This window comes from Lissotriton helveticus, chromosome 7 (genome assembly GCF_964261635.1).
Source record: "Lissotriton helveticus chromosome 7, aLisHel1.1, whole genome shotgun sequence".
Lineage (NCBI taxonomy): Eukaryota > Metazoa > Chordata > Amphibia > Caudata > Salamandridae > Lissotriton > Lissotriton helveticus.
Genome location: NC_136068.1, coordinates 1,634,838,304 through 1,634,860,072, shown reverse-complemented (window position 1 = coordinate 1,634,860,072; position 21,769 = coordinate 1,634,838,304). Strand labels below are relative to the sequence as shown.

Genomic DNA, 21,769 nt, shown 5'->3' with positions numbered 1-21,769 from the left:
GTGCCTAATTTCTAGGGATAAAAATTGGAATTAAGGCATTTAGCGCACTCAGGGAATATGTCAACAAGGGGCTTGGGAATTTGCTGGGTGTAGTAAAAAATGACCCTATTCTACACAACTAGTAATCACAGTGTTAGAAGTAAGAATATCATTTTTTTTCTTTTCGGTTCAATTTTGGATTGTCATACTTTTGGACTTGGGCTCAGACAGAAAATATTGTTTCTCACTTTGCTGGCTTATTTGCGGGCCGCTTATTGGTGCTTTTTTGACTTAGCACAAGATCCTAAAAGGTGAAAACATTGAGGCACAGATTTACTAAGCATTTGCACTAGAGTAAAGTATCTACTGCCCAGTTTAAACAGGGTTTTGTGCTCTAAAGATGCCCTTTTCCCACCATAAAATTAACTTTGCTCTGCTTTGTGCTTTATGTCAATGGTGTGTTACAAGGGTGAGTGAGTACAAGCACCAGTAAGTTTAAAAGCAAAGCCTGGATTACTAAATCAGCCCGACCAGGAGTTGAAGCAGGTGAAAGTAGAACAAATGTGTTTGTTTATCAATAAAACAGTGCATTGCAAAAATGCACTCCATGTGTGCTGCAGAGCAGAACACGAATCCAATGCAAGGGTTCCTTCTGGGATTGTACCTTGTAGATCAGTCAGACCTCACCTGTCAGTTTATAGGTGGAAATGAAGGTCTAATGTGAACTCTCCAAGCAATTATGTTTTTGGGTCAAATCCTGCCAGACGGCGTAGATGTCTGGTTTGCTAGCGATGTCTTGTGGGCACTCTGTAAGCTTCTCTGGGAATGCAACTCACATTTGCGTGTATTCTATTTGCCAGATGGATTTGTTTTAGGCTGTCCAGCTTGAATTAGTCCCTCCTGTGGACCAAACCCTGCTTATTGTATTGTTCCACAAACTTGTTTTCCATGAACAGGTCTTTAAATCCAGTTTTTATCCCGTCACATTTGCTGTGCACTCAAAGACAGACATCAAATGTCAGGCTCTGTATTCAGAGAGAGCTCGTTGTTTACTTTTCTTTCTCTGACTTCAAAGTGAGATTTTTTGTGTGTGACAATTTTGCTCTGAAAGATAAAGCTTTTAGCACACAACAAAATTTAAATGTCTGCAAATGAACAGTGCTGATATTTCAGAATATATATTAAAATGTAGGAGGTACAAATGAAGCCCACCTGTTTGCAATTCTGAAGTGATTTACCCCACTCCTTTCCAATCTACCTCACTCTCCTGAAATCAACCCCAGTCTACCCTACTCCACTCAATCTACCCCACTGCACTCCAAACTACCCCACTCCACTCAATCTACCCAATTCCACTCCAATGTATCACCCTCCAATGTAACCCACTCCAATCTAACCCAATCTATCCCACTCCACTCTAATCTATTCTAATCTTCTCCCACTTCACTTCAATATACCCAAATCCACCACACTCCAATCTACCCCAATCCTTCCCAATGCACTCCAACTACCACACTCCACTCCAATCTAAAAAAGACTCCATCAAAATCCACCCCAAGCTACCCTAGTACAATTTACCTCAGTCCATTCCAATCTACGCCAGCCCACTTCAATCTTTCCAAGTACTCCTCACCCAATCCCACCCCAATCTACTCAAGTCCTCTCCAATCTACCAAACCCCACTCCACTCCACCCCACCCCAATCTACCCCACTCCACTCTACCCACTCCACCCCAATTTACCCCACTTCTCTCCAATCTCCACTCAACTCCAATCTATCTCACTCCACTCCACTCCAATTTACCCCACTCCACCACTCAAATCCACCACTTCAATCCGCCCCAAGCTATCCCACTCCAATCTACCGAATTCTACCCCACAACAATCTGCCCCACTCCACGCCACCCTGATTTATTCCGCTGTACCCTAATCTAACCCACTGTACTCCCATCTGCCCCACTCCAATCTACTCCACTCCAATCTACTTCAATCAATCCCACTCCACTACAATCTACCCAAATCTAGCCCACTCCAATCTAATCCACTCCACTCTAATCTGCCCCACTTCTATCTACCCCAATCTACATGGGTCCACATCAGTCTACCTCAATCTACCCTAATCTACCCCACTATGAAGAAGTTTCCTCCTCTTCCCCCAAAAACCGAATGCTAGAAATACTGATTACAAAAACTCGCACGAAAGTGACATTCATGTTTTCCAATACGTTTACACAGCTCATCTACAAATAACGTTATATAAAACTGCATCGGAGGGATACAATAATTTTTAATTAGACCATTGATCATTTTGATTGATACGGTATGCTATTGACTGTGCTTGACGTTTATTCACATGAGAATTGGGTTTGTGGTTTAATATGTTTTTTAAATTGTTTTCTTATTGGAAAGCTGGATATCTTATTACCTTGAAGCCCGTGATCTCTCCCACGCTGCATGTTGAAAGAAGCCAAGTCAAATCCTGGTTTTGGGGGTCTCTCAAAGAGCCTTTCCCGCACCTCGTCACTGAGGATCTTGTCCTGCATATTCAGCTTTGCCTCGTTTGCCAACAGGCCACGGACCAGAGGGTCAATACCTCCTGTAAAGACAACAGACAATGAGCAGAGGGCTAACACCTGCTGCAAACATAACAGACAGTGAGCAGAGGGCTAACACCTGCTGCAAACATAACAGACAGTGAGCAGATGGTCAATACCACCTGCACAGACAACAGACAATGAGCAGAGGGTAGTACCTCCTGCAAAGACAACAGACATTGAGCAGATGGTCAATACCTCCTGCAAAGCACAACAGACAATGAGCAGATGGTCAATACCTCCTACAAAGACAACCGACAATAAACAAAACATACATCTAAGAATCATTGGATGTCCAATCACAGGTAAGAAGACAATAATTTAACAAATAAGTGGCACAAAAAGAAAGGCCCTAGCTTTCACTTTGCAAGATTGAATTTCTATGGTAAAATTAAAATTCTGTATTTCTTAATGAGTATTTTGGGACATGTGAAAGTGGGCAGCAAAAAGAAATATGGGAACATGGTTGATTGAAACTCCTTTTACTGTGAAAAATGAACGTTAATTCAAGCTCCTTTGGTGGGTCCATGTGTGCATTTTTTTTTTTAATCTTGGGCTATATTATCAAGCAAGGGCGATACATTATCGCCGCTTTTATCGGCAGGAAACTGCCACTAAAAGCGGCGATAATGGGCTTGATAATATGCCCTTGTGAATTCCCGTAGAAGCCCAGGTTAACAGGTTAAGGATTCTGTGGTACTGCTGCACCAGACAGCGTCCTCTAGTGTGTGGAGGACTGTTATATTCAATGGTTTATTTTCTAATATACTGTTTCTTTAATTTATCTAGCTTAAAATTATTTCTATTCAAAGTCTTTTGCCCTGTTGCAATGGTGTAAGAATTCAACATTCCAATGAGATACCGCTGGAGAGTTTGTCTCAAGCGATTGTATGTACTGTGCAGGAATAAAAGAAACACCTTTTTATATATTCTGTGTTTCCTGGAGTAAATACTACAATTTTGGCGACGATTGAAGACTTATTTGCTGCATGTTTCAAGCACAGGGGCGATTTGTCTTCAAGAGTAAAGAACCATTTGGAACCTGTTTAAACTACTTAATCTTCCTGGATTTGTACCTATGGGCTACCACTGTACAGCCTCTGTAAACCATATCGAGAAGTTGGAACTCAGATCTACCATAATTGGTAAATAAACATTTTCTTACTTGTCCTGCACTGTCCTGTTAATGGTGAGCAGTTTGAAATGAGTTTTTTAAATTCTTACCGCATGACGTTTTCACGAGCCTTCCCCACCGTGCGCGCTCTTCCTTTGTTGAGACGTCCTAATGTTCTTTGCAGCAACCAAATGACGGATGGAATGCTGACAATGCAAACATTCTCCCCCAGTCAAAAGATCTGGGTTAAATCCATCATTTGTTTGCTGTAACACTTTTCACCCTTTGTGGGATGGGTATGCCAAGACGTAGGTCCCTTCTCCACTTTGCCACTGGATTCAAGCTAGCCTGGCTGAAAAAGGGTGACATACCCTGAAACCGGTCCCAGGATGCTTGTTTCCGGTCCAGGGAGGACCTGGCCTGGCAGTTCCATGGGACACAGGGTCAAGACTGATTTGCATATGGCTGGGTCCAAACTGGGGTGGCGTAGTGGGCAAATGAACGATGGATTTAACCCAGGTCTTTTGACTGGGGGAGAAGGTTTGCATTGTAAGCATTCCGTCCATCATTTGTTTGCTGTAACACTAATGTTCTTTGCATGTACACCACACGCTGAGCCTCACATGGAAAGAACTTGCTCTATGCATGCGCATTTCTTTTTCTTTCGGTTGTTGCGCACCACACGCTGAGTGTCACACAGGAAGTACTTGCTCTACGCATGCACATTTCCTTCTCTTCCTGCTGTTGTGCATCTCCCGGAAGAGCACCTGAAAGTGATTCAAGGCAGTATTTTTTGCTTCACGTGAAACCGAAAAAACCTTTACGAAACATGAAGAGCTTTACTGGAAACAGTGCCAAGTAAGAGCTATTATTTTGTGGGAAGTGCACAATATTTTGGGCAGTAGAAAATTTATATATTTGTATGCAAAGGCTTGGATTACTTCACTGTGGCAGAGATTTGTCTTGGCACCATTTTCTGGCACCATTTCTTCAAGTGTGGAGAACACAGTTGAATACTATATTGTGACACCGATTTGTTTTGGCACTACATTTTCACAGATTTCTTCATAAGCAATAACACTGCAACTGTGAGGTTTGCTTTTAAAAATATAAAGGACAACATTTTGTTTCTCTCTTCAGCAGTGTGATATGTATTGTTTGTCACCATGCAATTTGACTCTCCCTCTCAATTCTTTCAAATGAAAGGGGAACCTTCCATACCATGGACTAGGTGAAAAGAAGAATTTTTGACTTACCTCAAAGCCATTGCTGGTGAAAGACTGTCTGCTGAGAGGAAAATAATATTTTCTTACATTGCTTAGGTTCGGAAGGTCAGGTTGTTTTTAGAACCCTTTCGCAAACTGATGGTAGTGGAGACAGGAATGTATTTGAGGATGCTATGGCTCGCAAATAAATCAGATTCAAAACTTCTTCTAGTGTTGCTTTGAACAGATTAAAAATTTACACAAGAGCTCAAGAGGATGGTGAGACATTTGACGACTTTCTTACAGCATTAGGCGCCTTATTGGTAAATTGCAGTTTTGGTCCTATCACTGATGAGATGATCAGAAATCAGATTATTGTCCATATCAAAAGTAACAAAATTCAAGAACGTCTATGGATTATGGGTGATCCTAACTTGGGAGATCTCATCAGTACTGCCACGGCTATGGAACAATCTGAGAAGTGTATGAAATCCTTACATAAGGACAACAAAGGAGTATAAGAGGATGTTTGTGCTGCAAAATCTGAAGCTGCACGTAGTGGACAAAGGGTGTTCACAATATTTGACAAGGAATTTCATTGTTTTAGGTGCGGCAGTGTTAGTCAGGGGGGCCTCTTTTCCTAAGTGTCCCGCATTGGGTAAAGGATTTAAAAAATGTGGTCTTTGTGGGCATTTTGATGTTGTATGCAGGGATCTAAAAAAATCTGGTTTTGGGACTTTTGGTAGAGATAAAGTTTCCTATATCAATCAGGATGTTGTAGATGACAGTATGCATGGATCTAATGGCGGGATGTTGTTGTCTATTACAGATGTTGGAGATGATGGGGACAGCCCCATTTGTCTCAAAACACCAAAGTGCTGGGTTCATATTTTAGGTCTGGAGATAGAACATATGGCTGATTCTGGTTCTCCCTGGACTATAATTACCAAAGAATTTCTCCTTGATTGCTTTAAAGACATTCTGGGTCTCAAGGATCTGAAGGAATCAGACATTATTGCTAAAGGCTTTCGATGGTTCTCGGATTGACATTGAGGGGAATGAGGAAGTTGATATAGAATTCAAGGGACGCATTGCTCAAGTAAAGTTATATTTTGCACTCAACGGTGTAAATGTGCTGGGTTGGAGAAACCAAAGGAGTGTGGGAATTGTTCTCAACCCTAGGAGTTGTGATCCTGTGTTACTGCTGTCAGAAGGCAAAGATAAAGATGGTGCTATTAATAAGGACAAAAGAGTGTCATTGTAAATTATTTTCCCATAGTGTTTTCTGGAAAACTAGGGAGACTCAATAATTTCAGCCACATGATAAAAGTGAATAGGGGAGCTGTACCAGTCAAACAGAAGCTTAGAGGTGTGCCTGTGTGTGTCAGGGAAGATCTTAAAACATTATTACAAATTCTTATTGATGATGACATAATAGAAGAAGTGGAGTTATCCGAATGGGTTTGTCCCATCCTTTTGGCGAGAAAGGCTGATAAAAGTGTGAGGCTCTGTGTGAACTAGAGGGCATTGAATGCCAATTTGGTCGTGAACTGTCACCCATTACCAAACATAAATGAAGTGGTTTGCAAGCTGGAAGGTGCCAACGTGTTTTCCACATTTGATTAGCAATCTGCTTACCACCAAATTGCCTTGACTGATGACTCTAAACATTTCACTGCTTTTCTTACACCACAGGGGTTGTTTCACTATAAGAGAATGCATTTTGGATTAGCATCGGTGGCATCCATTTTTCAGAAGGCAATGTATCATATGTTTAAAGATTTAGATTGTTGTGTTAAATGCTTCCAGGATGATATACTTGTGCTTTCTCCAAACCATGAAAACATATGGGACAATGGAAGTGTGCAAACACTTAGAGTTAAATGGCCTAACTCTGAAAGAGAACAAGTGCAAGATGTTTTGAAAATCTGTTGAATATCTGGGTCATACCCTCTATGGAGATGGTGTAGTTCCTAAAAAACCCTTAGTAGAAGCCATTTTGAAAGACCCAGCTCCATAGAACAAGGAAAAACGTTTATCAATCAATCAATCAATCAATCAATCAAAGTACTTGTAGAGCGTGCTACTTACCCGCGAGGGTCCCAAGGCGCTGATGGGAGGGGGGGAGTGCTGCTACAGACCGAAAAGCCAGGTCTTGAGAAGCCTTCTGAAGGTGAGTAGGTCTTGGGTCTGCCGTATGTGGGTAGGGAAGGTGTTCCAGGTCTTGGCTGCGAGGTAGGAGAAGGATCTGCCGGCAGAGGTCGTTCTTTGGATGCGGGGACAGCGGCGAGGGTGAGGCTGGCGGAGCGGAGCTGGACGGTGGGGGTGTGGAAGCTGAGTCTGCTGTTCAGGTAGGCTGGTCCAGTGTTGTGGAGTGGTTTGTGTGCGTCGTGAGGAGTTTGAAGGTGATCCTCTTGTCGACGGGGAGCCAGTTTAGGTTTCTCAGGTGGGGGGTGATGTGGCTGCGGCGGGGGATGTTGACGATCAGTCGGGCGGAGGCGTTTTGGATGCGTTGTAGTCGTCGTAGGTGTTTGTCTGGGATTCCTGCGTAGAGTGCGTTGCCGTAGTCCAGTCTGCTGCTGACGAGGGCCTGTGTCACCGTTCTTCTTGTTTCAGTCGGGATCCACTTGTAATTCCTGCGGAGCATGTGGCGGGTGTTGTAGCAGGAGGAGGAGATGGCGTTGACCTGCTTAGACATGGAGAGGGAGGAGTCGAGGATGAATCCTAGATTGCGTGCGTGGTCGGTGGGTGTTGGTGCTGTTCCCATAGTGGTCGGACACCAGGAGTCGTCCCAGGCTGAAGGGGTGGATCCGAGGATGAGGACCTCTGTCTTGTCCGTGTTCAGCTTCAGACGGCCGCTCCTCTTCCAGTCGGCGATGGCCTTCATTCCTTCATGGAGGTTGGTTTTGGCAGTGTGTGGGTCCTTCGTGAGGGAGAGGATGAGCTGGGTGTCGTCGGCGTAGGAGATGATGTTGAGGTCGTGATGGCGGGCCACTAGTGCGAGGGGGGCCATGTAGACGTTGAACAGCGTCGGGCTGAGGGATGAGCCCTGGGGGATGCAGCAGATGATGTCGGTGGCTTCGGCTAGGAAGGGTGGGAGGCAGACGCTCTGGGTTCTGCCGGTGAGGAAGGATGTGGTCCAGTCAAGGACCATCTCTTGGATTCCGGCTTCTAGGAGGCGTGTCTTTAGAGTGCGATGGCAGACCGTGTCGAAGGCGGCTGACAGGTCCAGGAGGATGAGGGATGATGTTTCGCCGTTGGTGCTGTTTCGCCGTTCGTCTAGTTGGCGCCTGATGTCGCCTGTGGCGGCGATGAGGGCTGTCTCGGTGCTGTGGTTACGTCTGAATTTGGACTGGGACGGGTCCAAGATGTTATTGTCTTCCAGGTGGCGGGTCAGTTGCATGTTGACGATTTTCTCGATGACTTTAGCCGGGAATGGGCTGGGCTTTATGAATATTATAGCAAGTTCATCAAAAATGTTGCCACAAAACCGGAACCACTCAGAGAACTTACCAGACAGAAAGCGGAGTTTCATTGGACGCAGAGACTAAAAGATGCATTCAAACAAATCAAAGATGAGATTGTAAAAGCTCCCGCATTGAAACTGTTTTTATGAGCAAGTTATGCTTCGTAAAGGTTGATGCTACTCTATGTGGGCTGGATGGTGCATTATCTCAGAAGTGTGGTAAAGAAGAGTGGTGTGTTGCTTTTGCCTCCCGCACTCTCAGTGATACGGAAAGAAGATACTCTGTCATTGAGAGAGAACATTTGGGATGCGTGTGGGGTATTGCTTATTTCCCAAATTTCCTGTGGTTAACAGGTTTGTTCTTAGGACAGATCACAAACCTCTTGTGTCAATTCTGTCACCTGGTGGTGGATGGAACGCTACAGCCAGAATAAGAAGGCTCATGTCTAGATTACAAGAATATAATTTCAGTGTGGAGTACATTCCAGGAAAGTACAATGTTACAGGTGACTGTCTCTCTGGCCTACCGTGTCCACATGAAGAGAAGATAGAAATGCATGAGGATGTTGAAATAGTCATGTCTGTTAGTGATTATGTGTTGAAAGAATTTGCTGCCATTTCTGAAGAAGAATGGAGAAAGAGTGTGGCTTCAAATAGCAAATGGAATTTACTTAAAGATTTTATCCTTAAAAGATGGCCAAAAAGTAAAGAGGTTCCCACTGAAGTGAAGTCTTTTCTGCAGGTTTCCAGTTAGTTGGAAGTGGAGGGTGAATTAATTTTCAAAGATGGGAAATGTGTACCTCCTGAGTCCATGCAAGATGACATTTTCAATCTTGCACATGAGGGCCATCTAGGTATGTCGTCTATGAAAAGATTAGTAAGATCTAGTTTCCGGGGGCCCAGTATGGACAAGCAGGTTAACAGGACTGTGAGAGAATGTACTGAGTGCATTAACAGTAATAAGATGTTGAAGCCTTTTCCTGCTCCATTGAAACCTGTGCCTTGGCCGAGATGTCCATGGCAGAAAATAGCATTTGATATCTCTGGCCTTTTCATTGCTCACCACAGGAAGCTCATTTTACTTTGGTGATTATTGATTAACACACTAATTGGCCGGAGGTTAAGTGTGTTGCTCATGCCACTTCACAAACTATCCTAGAGTTTTTCAGAGAGATCTTTGCTCGTTAAGGGAGTCCTGAAGTCTTAATGACAGATAATGGTGTGCAATTAAAGTCATGTGAAATGGAAGAAGTTTTGAAGATGTGTGGTATTAAACATTGCACCACTGCTGTTTATGAACTGCAAGGCAATCGCAAGGTTCAAAGGTTCAACCAAGTCCTTAAGGATGGTGTAGAATTGGCCAGAAAATCAGGTAAAGAATGGGAAGTTGTGCTGAGGGAGAGTCTCTGGCTGTATCCCATTACCTCTCTTTCTGTTACTGGACTCAGCCCTTTCCGGCTGTAGAGAGGGAGAGAACTTGATCCAAACTCTGTCCGTGGTGGATAAAGAAGAAAATGTTTGATGTTATGAGTGATGATTTACAAAATATTTCTCTTAAAGTCCAACAGAAACAGAAGAAAATTCAAGATATTTATGATGCCAAATGGAAAGTGAGAGTACCCACCTTTGTGGTAGGAGACTGGGTGAGAATACGCAAACTTGGTCTCAGCACAAAAGGAATGTTTAAGTATGTCCTGCCATTAGAGTGGTGAAAGTTAATATAAATAGTGTTGTGACCCAGGTTGGTAGGGTGTGGAATATAAGACGGGCTGTTAAGTGTCGCATTGCACTCAATGAAGTGAACCGTGAAGACTTTGTTGAAGGAAAAGATTGGTGCGGTATTCAAAAAAAAATTCAAAATGAAACTGATGGAAATGAGTCTCATGGAAATATTTTGAATTCGGCTGACAGACCTGTTGGTTTGGAGTCCGTCGCTTCCATGGTTAAAGCAAGAGGGAGAAGTGCAAAAACCCCAGCAAGAATGAAAGACTATATTTAATGCATTTTTGTGTTAAGGGGAGGGATTTGTTATATTCTATGATTTATTTTCTAGATATATTGTTTCTATAATTTATCTATCTTAGAATTATTTCTATTCAAAGTGTTTTTTACCCTTGTTGCTATGGTGTAAGAATTCTACATTCCAATGACATACCTCTGGAGAGTTGGTCCAGAGCATTGCATGTACTGTGCCGGAATACAATAAACACCTTTTTATATATTCTGCATTTCCTGGAGTGAATTTTGGAGTGAAAACTACAAGGACCTTCTCACACACCGATATACCCGCAATTAAAATGTAAAATTGGCACAGCGCGAGGAACGCTGCACTGCGATCCCGCAGCGCCCTCTACCATTTTCAAAAGGGTAGAAAAAGGGTAAGAATATAATAATGCCCCCAATAAAATACAATATCAAGAAAACATGAGAAAGCTAAGGAGGCACTCAACAGCAGCGAAGAAAGAGTGGGCGTGAACACAGTGGAAAGGACTTTCTTGGTATTCATTTGTTCATTGGAAAATGTTCTCTTATTTCTCTTTCCCAAAGGTTCAGAGGAAAGATGGTTTTTGTGATGGCATTGTGAAAAGGAAAATGATGCGCATGGCCAAACGTGAGATTCTCACTAGATTCCAGTAAACTTTGCAAGCTCCATGTTACTATGATTGGTGCTGCATCACCCCTGTGTGAGCACCTGAAATGCTCATTGGATCACCAGGCATCCAGTCCCCATCCATGGATCTGTGATGGTGAGTACTCAAATCTGAGGCTCAGACCCCTGTGCCTGGTGCTGTGGAGTGTACTTGGATACCCTAGTGATTGGCCCTTAATATTGAGAGACAAAGACATGCTGTGAGTACTGATAGGTGACCTGATTTGTGCTTCATTGGCAGGTCAGTCAACAAGGAGCATGTACCTGCAAGACTTGAAGCTGGTCAGGGGACCTGAGGCGTGCTGTGCACCTCAAATTGCTGCTAGAGGATATTTGATCGCCACTTTCAAAGCCAGAGCTGCAGACCTGTGTTGTGTTTTCAAAAGGAATTAATTTAATTATGGAGCCAATTTCAAACAACACAGAGTTGAGAAAGTGTCCTTGGCTCTGTCTGTTAGTAGAATATAGTGGAACACTTGCCCTTCTCTGGGTCTTCCTGTGGTTTTCATGCAGAGAGAGAAGGCACAGGAACTTCTAATTTTTAACCTTGTCAGTCGTGAACTTAGCCACTGGTTGTCTGGATCCCAGTGTTTGGACAAGGATTCATTGTGTCAGGTGAGGCCCAAAAGTTGGAGGTGAGAATGCCAAGAAAAGACCGGGGATTCACGATAAGCTATGGGCAACCATGTCCAATATGGGCGTGGACTGCAGTATTGTGAACTTCCTTAGAGATTTGTACACCCAAGGCAGAGGTAGAGTACATTATGGCCATACCGGCATCTATACGGAGCCATTTAAAATAGGAAGAGGGGTACGCCAGGGATGTGTAATGGCTCCCTTCCTGTTCAATCTCTATATTGGGCAACATACTTGCAAGCAAATGTGCGGACCTACCCCAGGTGGGAAATCGGCCCATACCAGCACTTGTTTATGCCTATGATGCGGTGTTAATGGCCTGCACTCCCATTGCCCTGCAGCGTTTAGTGGATGAGTTTGCTCAGTTCATGGGAAACATTGGGCTAAAAATTAATATAAGCAAAACCTTTGCCATGAAGATCAGGAAGGAGGCCACTCGCTGCCGTGACATCCTTATTGATGGTTCCATAATTCAGTTCACAGAGTCATTCTCATATCTGGGCATTGTCTTCAATCAATCGGGGTATTGGCAAGGGGCGATTAAATCAAGGCGACTCCACTTTATGAAAACAACAATGGCTCTATTAAGTTTTGTTAGACAGCTTGGCTTTAACCATCTGAAGGAAATGATGACAATTTATAAGGCCAAATGTAGATCCACTGCTATGTACGGGGCTTAGCTCTCAGGGCATGGATAGACTGATATACTACAGCTTGAAGAAAATACTTTTTTTCGGTCTCTCCTTGCTCTCCCGAAAAGTAGCCCAACCTATGTGTGTCACTCCGAACTAGGTGCCCCTTACATAGCAGATCTGATCAGGATCCAGCCAGTGCTATTATGGCACAAAATATGGTCATCTGAACATACAATTCTAAATTGAGCCATAATTGCTGATTGCTAAAAATCCTCACATGCCCATAACATCCCGTGGCTCAAATATGTGTACAACTTTCTGACAGACCTCGGGCATCCCTAATATTTCAATCTCCCCGAGAGCTTGATCAATGTTCAAAGGAAAGCCCTGAAACTGAAATGCATCTCATTATTGAAGGAAATCAGATTAGCGTCTGAAATCTGTAAACCCACTGTGTTGAGGAATCAAATGATCTTGACTAGTTCGTATAAGCAACCATATCTAGCCAATGTGTATAATCCGTGCCACAGGTTTGTGTTAACCCGTTTTCGGTTGGATATTTTCCACTGTTTAATTCGTTTTCCTACTACTAATAACTGGAAACCTGACCCGGTGAATTGTACCTGTGATAATACCTCACCACAGAACACCATGCAGACCGTGCTTTTCCGTAAACACGTTTCAGGGTTGAGACAGAAACTCATTAAACCCTTGTTATTACAGCTGGGTTTTACACAAGACTGCCTGGCTTTTATTTATCTGGAAATGCTACAGAATATTTCTATTTGTGCAATAATGTCACAATTTTTGCTGGCCGGTATTAACTACAGGAAGCAGTTGTAAATCATAAGAAAGTGGGCAGACCCTAGGCCCCATGGTTCAGTGAACAACTAAAAACTGTGAAACTGGTATGCAAGCAGGCAAAAAGGAAATGGAGAAGGGCCTACAAAGATGAGGACAAATTTGCCTGGAAGGCAGTAATTATCAGCTACAAAAAAGAAAGAAATATGGCGAAGGCTGAATACTTCTCCAATACTATTTTGAAAGAACCAAATAGTACTAGAAGCATTTTAAAAATAATGAATGATATGATTAGCCCAGACTGTGTTAGGAACAAGATTCATCCTACCCAAGACCTCTGTGACAGCCTTGCGATGTTCTTCAATGATAAAATTAGAACTATCATTGATGGCCTCAAAAGGGATTATCATCCAGGGGGGTAGAAGACCCCAGTGGCAACAATTATTGAGATCCACTAGGCATAAAGAAGACAAGAGAGATATAGATGGAGATCATAAATGTTAACCAACTTCGAGATACCATCGGTGGAGGAATTTAATAGAAAGGCCCTAGGTGTTTCCTCTGGTTCACCTATGGATCCTTTACCTCATAAAATATGGAAGGAATTGGGAACAGAATTATTCCCAGTACTCCACCAGATCTGCAACCAATCCCTATCTAGTGGATCAGTACCAGCTTGCTGGAACAGGCACTGGTGACACCCCTCTTTGAAAAAGGCAACGCTTGATCCAGCTAGCCCTAAAAACTATAGGCCGATTTCCTTGCTGCCTTACCCAGTAAAGATTGTAGTACGACTGGTTAGCAGCCTGCTTTCAAAACACCTTGAAACTAACAATATCCTAGAGTATGTGCAATTTGGCTTCCGTCCTGGACACGGAACGGAGACCGCACTGGTGACTGTGATGGACGATCTTCAAATGCATGCAGACAGAGGTCAATTAGTGGTACTTATCCTGCTTGACCAGTCTACTGCATTTGACACAGTCAACCATGAGATTCTCCTAAACAGACTTGAAGAGGTGGGGATAGCAGGTACAGCCCTGTAATGGTTTTAGTCCTACCTATCAGATAGGAGGCAGGCAGTGGCCCTTCCCCCCCATCAGTTTGAATTTACAAACATCATGCACGGTGTTCCCCAGGGCTCCGCGATCAGCCTGATATTGTTTAACATCTACATGAGACCTCTGATTGCTGTCATCAGGGTGCCTAATGTTACTATCATAAATTATGCGGATGACACTCAACTTATTTTATCCCTAGGGGGACAACAATCTACACCCCTGGAAGTGTTTCATTCTTGCCTGCGAGATACGGCACAGTGGCTGAGAGAGAACTCGCTACAATTCAATGCTGATACAACCGAGATTCTTTACTGAGCGGCAGGGAAGTCTCCCCTCTTACTTCCCACTAATTTCTGGCCTCTTGCCACAGCCCATCCACTGACCCCCGCGGAGAAGGCTCGGAATCTGGGAATTATATTTAATACCAAACTGACCCTTGAATCACAGGTTAATAAAACCGTGGGGAGTCGCTTTGCTATTATCAGAGCCCTTCGGAAGATCCTTCCGATCCTGCCAGTTCAAGCTCGAGCATTGATAGTACGAAGTACCATCCTAAGCAGACTGGACTACTGCAATGCCTTGCTGCTGGAGTTCCTGAGATATTCCAGAGGATTCAAACGATAGCAGCTAAGCTAGCCTTGAGAAGGCCAAGACGTTCCTCTTCCTCTATGGCCTTGTCGGAACCACACTGGCTCCATATAGTGCAAAGAGTCCAATTCTAGTCTCTCTGCATAGTTTTTAAGGGTCCGGACCTAAACTAATGCAGAAGAAATTTGGGTGGTATGTCCCTGGTAGGAGCCTTCGCTCCTCCTCAGCTAGAATGCTGAAGGTGCCAAGATTTAAGAAAACAAAGTGAGGAGGTAGAGCCTTTAGTACCTCTGCTGCCCGACTATGGAATATTCTTCCATATGAGTTGAGACAGCTAGAGGATCTTCTTCCATTCAGGAAGAAATTAAAGAAATGGCTCTTCCCCAGTGCATAACTCTACTATTCTGATGAGACCCCCCTTAGCATGAGCCCAGCTGGGCACACATGTGTTAGCGCCAGGATGCCTGCTAGGTGACAGTGCGCTTTACAAGTGTTGAAATAAATAAAAGAAATAAAAGAAATAAATAAAATAACTAGTAATCATGTGATTGTGCAGTGATGACAGTTTCTTTCAATATTCTTTTTAATATTCTTGTTTTTATATAGAATAACTTTTGTACCTTGTTTTAAACTCGTATTGTGGCTATTTTAAACTATTGTCATGGATGTATTTTTATAGATTTTATGATTCACTTCGTGATTTCGAATAAAGCTTATTTTGATTGATTGATTGAGTGATTGATTGATTGATTGATTGATTGATTGATTGACCGGAGATTCAGTGAGATGACAGCCAATGATCCGCTGCAACCGATCGTATAAGTAATATCAGATCTCCTTTCAAACTGGAAACTTGGCCCCCCCTGGACTTTACTTCCTTCAATCATCTCCTTCTCAATATCAAATCTAGTTCCCCCCTCAACCCTCTACCCCTATATGTGTTGACGTAGCTCGACATCTCCATACTATCGATGATAATAGAACTTTTAAATGCCTCATTACAGTGGGCCTAGTCCCTCACAGATGGAAACATGCCATGGTTCTCCCTCCCCCAAAGTAAGCCAATTCTGACTCTGCCATTCCGGCAAACTTCTACCCTATCTTGTTCCTCCCCACTATCTCCAAAATCCTGGAGAAACACATCAATGGGCAGTTGACCTCCTTTGTTGAATTCCAGAAACTTCTTCACACCTCTCAATTGGGTTTCAGAGCTTGTTTCTCTACTGAATAAACTCTCTTAGGGATGACAGAAATGCTAAGGCAGCGTTTAGATGAAGGTGAAACTACTGCACTCATCCTATTAGACCTCAGTGCCGCTTTCGACACAGTGTCCCATAATATCCTTGTGAGAGCCCTAAAGTCACCGGCCTTGAAATGGTTTTGTTTCTTTCTTAAAGACTGGTTCTTCCAGGTTTCCTCAGCGAGGCCCTGTTCCAACTCTCATGCGTCCCCATATGGAGTCCCACAGGGCTCGGTGCTGAGTCCACTGTTATTTAATATATATGTCCGCCCCTTAGCGGAGGTTCTCGAAAATTCAGGACTGTCCCTTTTTTCCTACGCTGACGACGCCCAGAATTCTTTTTCCCTCTCCTCGTCTCTTAGGACAAGAGCCCACAGACATTAAGTTAGGGTTGAGTAAAGTTGCATCCTGGATGCAAGGCAATCTGCTCAAATTAAATGGTGACAAGACCGAAGTTATGATCCTCGGCAAAAGAAATTTTCTTTGAGGACCGAAACACTGGCCCCCCTGAATTGAGAACTCTGCCCACACCGGTAAACAAGGTTCAGAACCTGGGTTTCATAGTAGATGAACATCTGTCGATGAAACAACAAGTAGCCAAGGTATAATCCACTTGTTTTGCTCTCCTGAAATGGTTAAGGAAGATTTTATGGTTGATTCCTCTCCTCTGCCAGCACAGAGAACTGTGATCCATGCCCTGGTTACTTTAAGACAGGATTACGAAAATGTCCTAAATATGGGAGCCAATACATTTACCATCCAGAGGCTACAGCTGGTGCAAAACACAGCAGCAAGACTTCTTTTTCAACTGCCAAAGTCCTTCTCTGTCTTGGGGATTTTACAAGACTTACACTGGCTGACGGTGTCAAATTGGGTGAAATTTAAGGCAGTGTGCTATATGTCTGGAATCAAAACAGGCTAGCCCCCTAAATACCTTCAGGATTAGTTCAGCGTTACCATCGCTCTTGCCCCCTGTGCTCCGCTCAACATATCCGGTTTGTTGTTTCAAAAATCAGACTTGCCCGTATGAGAGGCCGGCCTTTCTTATACCTGGGACTGAATTTATGGAACGCTTTACCCACCTCCTTGCGAGATGGGACCTCTCTTTGCTCCTTTCGCAAGGGTTTGAAAACCTGGCTGTTTTAACTTTAGCCTCCCCACGTACTTCCTTTCTTTCTTTTCTGTCCTACCTTGCTCAGTGTAGGGAAACCCTTTGGGGTGGCTGCGCACCCTCCAAATTTTTAATAATATTAAAAATAATGGCCCGAAAGGCCTGTTGAGCTGTAGGTCCACATGCTAACCCATGTAGGGGTCACTTAAGGATGATGTAGAGGCCTAATATAACTGTGTATTAGTAATGATTGCTATTTGTTGCCTCCTCTGTGTGGTTGTAAAATCCTAAAATAAAGTTAAAAAAAATATGAAAATGTCATAGACACGCAATCTGAAAATTTGGAAGCAATGCTGCACGTGCTGACCAATGTAGCCAGAAATTCCTGTATCTTGTTTTTGAGCTTTGAAGAGCTAATGAGCTGGCTCATTCACTATTAGTGATGTTAACTACTCAATCGGAATGACCACTAGATGGTAACCACAAAGAATGTTTCTTGCAAGCAGGCAAAAGCCTTACCCTCAGCAGGTGGAGATGGCTGCTATATTTGGGTGCTGTAGAAAATGATAAACCCCTGCAAACCTAACAGCTCTTGCCTATAACACTATTTTGCTTTGCTAATGCTTATTTTCTTCTGAGGTGACCACTGCGCTTGTGCAAGCAGGCAGAGTGGCCATCTGTGATGGATTTTCTTTTGTCTGAACAAAACTATTCATAATGGTTGCCTCATATTCTCACACTTGTGTGCTGGCCATCTTTGAATGGTTAATTCATTGAAAAAATAAACTACCCTCTGGTGGCCATCCTAAACAGTTAAACAAATAATTTTAGATGTCTGCTCACATATACAGTGGTGGGAAGTGAGCAAGGAGCCTGGGGAGGCAAGGGAGCATTAGAAGAATAGTTTTTAATCGTAAAGAGAGCAGGACGGAAAGGTGGGAGATGGAGAACGCAGCCAGGGAGAAGGAAAGAAAATAGATCTTTATATGGACTGTAATGCAAGGTCTGATGGCAGCTGTGGAAGGAATCATGCCATCCAATCAAAACATAGTGAAAGCAAAATGATATTTGAGTGCGACTAACAGAGGTATAAGAAGGAGGAAAGCCATTGACTCAGGAACTGGGAGGTGAGATGGACAAAAAAGCAATCCATTCATGAGATAAGGGCTAGTCCAAAGCCCTCTCTAAGTAGTGTCCTGTTCACGATAGGTCTTTGACAACGCAATCCCCTTATCTGCTAGATGAGAAACATGGCTCAGTGAAGGGAGTGCAGCTAACGAAGTCTGACACCTAACTAGAAGGAAATGTACAGGCAGTGCTGAGGCAATTCCCAGGGTTGGTCTTTCTGATCTTAGAATGGAAAAATGTGTGTGCACAAAATATTGCAAGAGATTTCCTGTGAATAACATAATTTGAAACTTGTGGCACAAAATGGACACAGTGCAGAAATGCATCTCTAAAGAGATGCCCAGAGATGCCAGATAAGACCATAAATAAACACCCACAACATCCAGCTGTGTATGTTTCTAAGCTATGGCCACCAGATCAGAAACTGCCGGGATCACTATAGTCTTGATGACTTCACGAACATCAATGCCTAACTTATCCACAGGGCAGACAGAATGGTGAGTTGGTTAGTATCCTCAAAGTTCCTCGGTACATTCTGTTTAACCAGTGGATAGTAGCAGATTTCTATTAGCCTTTCTTCAAGTATTCCCTTTACTTTTGAGTAATGTAATAGTACAATACTATATAAACTGAATTAAATTAGTATTGTTTACTACCTACTGAGGTGCCACTGAAAGGAAAATTTACTACGTCATTGATTCTGGTCTAAGGACACCTCTGAACTTTCATCTTTTCTGTATAGTGCACACTATTCAATTCGACCTCAATTGTGACAGAGGGACTTCAAAAGGTATGTTATCTGCTACAGCAGGGGTGTATTATAAACTCGCGTGCCTATTAACTACACCAATGTTTCTAAGATAAAAATACATTATAATTTTCCACTGGGCATCACCAAAGCAAACAATAACAATGCCATTTGAGTGAGAAAATAGTTTGAGAGCTATACATTGTGTTTTGCCTACCTTCCTTTATGACTCTCCATGTAGCAAAGAAGATTTTGTGAAGAGGAACTTTATAATTGTCACCGAGGGGTTTATAATCTTTGTCCAAGCGGTAGACAGATGGTGGTATTGAAGTATGACCAAAACGAAAGGCAATGGAGAAAATGTTTGCCACTCGCGGGTCCTCATACTCTTTATATCCAGAATACTCAGGAATTTCTCTTTGATACCTATCACCAAGCACATGGGGAAGGTAGTCTCGGAATGTGATTATCTGGAATAAAGAAGCAGAATTGTTAACATGCACATTTTCCTCATCTTCAAATATAATTCCTACCTTCATCCAGAATGTGAGCATCTGGTGGCTATTACAAATACTCACCTTCTGCTACTGGCCAGCGGGCACAGATCAATTTCATCATGTCTGCATTACATTTGAAAAAATGCGATGTGTCCATATTGTATTTTGGGCCCTTTCCTGTCGCAGGTACTAGCCCTAGCCACACAAATGAGGTACCATTTTTTCGAGAGACTTGGGGGGATGATAGGTGGCAGGAAATTAGTTGCTCCCTGCAGGTTCCTCAACTTTTCATCACATAAATATGAGGAAAGTGTGTTTTTTAATCAAAGTTTGAGGTTTGCAAGGGGTTCCGGGTAGGAAGACCTGGTGGTAGCCACACATGTCACCCCACTTTTGATTCCCCTAGATATCTAATATTCACAAATGTGCAACTTTGTGAGGTTCCCATGGATGCTGGCTAAGCTAGGGTCCAAAATGTACAGCTAGGCACCTTGCAGAAAAGGGTAATTTTTCAGTGATAAAATATGATGTGTCCATGTTGCATTTTGAGACCTTTCTTGTCACGGGCACTACCCCTACACACAAGTGTGGTACTATTTCATCAGGAGACTTGGGGCAGGAAATTAGTTGCTCCCTGCAGATACCAGAACTTTCCATCACAGAAATGTGAGGAAAATGTAACTTTTTAGACAAAGTTTGAGGTTTGCACGGGCTTCTGGGTATGAAAACCTGGTGGGAGCCATACAAGTCACCTTACTCTGAATTTCCCAAGGTATTTAGTTTTCAAAAATATGCAGGTTTGCTAGGACCCAAAATCCACAGTTAGGCACATTGGTGTTATCTTTCAAGATAGCCCCCCCTAGGCTTTTGCTCAAGAGCAATATAACTTAGTGGGCACTTGCATGGTGCTCGGACAAAATATCGATGAATAAATATCGATTGGACAAAATAGTGTGTCAAGAATATCTAGGGCAAAAATATTGTGAATGTAAGTTACTATGGGAAAGCAAAGTTTTACTATACTTAACTCCCCGTCTACATTCCTTGATACTATATAAATATATTGTCAGGGTATGCAGATACGGAGGTAAGAATAGTAAGTCTATACCTTCCTATTTGCACTTACCTTATCAATATTTTGGTCCTGAATATTCTTGACACAATATTTTTGCAATAAATATTGTAACAGACATTCCACATGCACTGCAAATTGCTGCACACCAGTCACAGAGCTACAGACTTACCTAATACTCTGTGAAGGGGTGTCTGAGCCCCAAATTCTATAGCTACAGTCCTCCATAGGATTGAGCAGTCTCTGACAACTGTGATCCTTTCACCTAAATGAATTGCAGCAGAATCCCTCTTCAGACATTCTTGACCACACTGTGGGTTATGTGGCAGGGAAAACCCTACCTTGCTTGGGGAGGATACCAATGTCGCCACCAGGGGAAGCTTACAGAGCAATGTGATTGATGGTTACTGCTTGCAATACATGTGGCAAGTGTATGGGAACATTTTAAAATTGGAAACTTTACCGTTTTCTTCTACCATTTATTATGTGCATGTATGATTTATAAATGTGCCAATCCTTTGGTCTAGCAAATACATTGGAAATTAAACATGGAGAGAGTCTTGGGGGCAGATTTACAAGGAACTGCTGCATCTTCATCGATGTGTCAGTTTCCTTGCGCCAGTGCCAAATGTCCTTGTGCCACCATGGAGGCACTGTATTTACATTGACGCATCTGTTGTCACAAAAATGATGCATCGCTGGAGTTGCTCATGAAAGTTACGCAACTCCAGCAATGTGCCACAACAGAGAGGTGAGTCCCATACAAAAAGCCCTGCATCATTCCTTCCGCCAGGTCTAAGCAGGCATAGGGATTTTGACCCAGGGAAGGCGTAGAGTGACGCAGTGAAATATTGTAAATTTCACTGTGTAGGACTTTTCCTTTTTGGCTAAAGTTCTCTAAACTTTTTGCTTTCCCTCTAGACCTTTTTCCTGACATAGAGTTGCCAATTTAGATGCTTTGGGTACTTTGTCTCTGCTGATCAGTGTCAAAGTACAAGTAATCCCTATGTAAAGTGTAATGGTAATTTGTTAACCATGATTGGTATGTTTGCCTTACTAGTAAAGTCCTTCGTGATGTGCACTGTGTGTGGCAGGGCTAGTAACGCAAAGGCACGCGGAGAAGGAAACTCAGGGGATGTATGACGTTATAACGCATACTTTTACTCCGCAGACCATTACAACGCGACTTTTACTCCGCATACCGTTACAACGCATAGCGCCTTGGGGCGCTGGATAGTGGTAAG

The 21,769-nt window shown here is 43.0% G+C and overlaps 1 protein-coding gene across 1 annotated transcript in view; it reads right to left on the bottom strand.

Moving 5' to 3' along the window:
- LOC144770624 (eosinophil peroxidase-like) overlaps positions 1–21,769 on the bottom strand; it is a 147,664-nt gene that overhangs the window by 12,629 nt on the left and 113,266 nt on the right. The window contains exons 10-11 of the mRNA XM_078655310.1: positions 19,174–19,426; positions 2,405–2,575 (exon numbers count right to left, since the gene is read on the bottom strand). Coding sequence (XP_078511436.1) covers positions 2,405–2,575; positions 19,174–19,426 — 424 coding nt within the window. The remainder of the gene's footprint in view (positions 1–2,404; positions 2,576–19,173; positions 19,427–21,769) is intronic.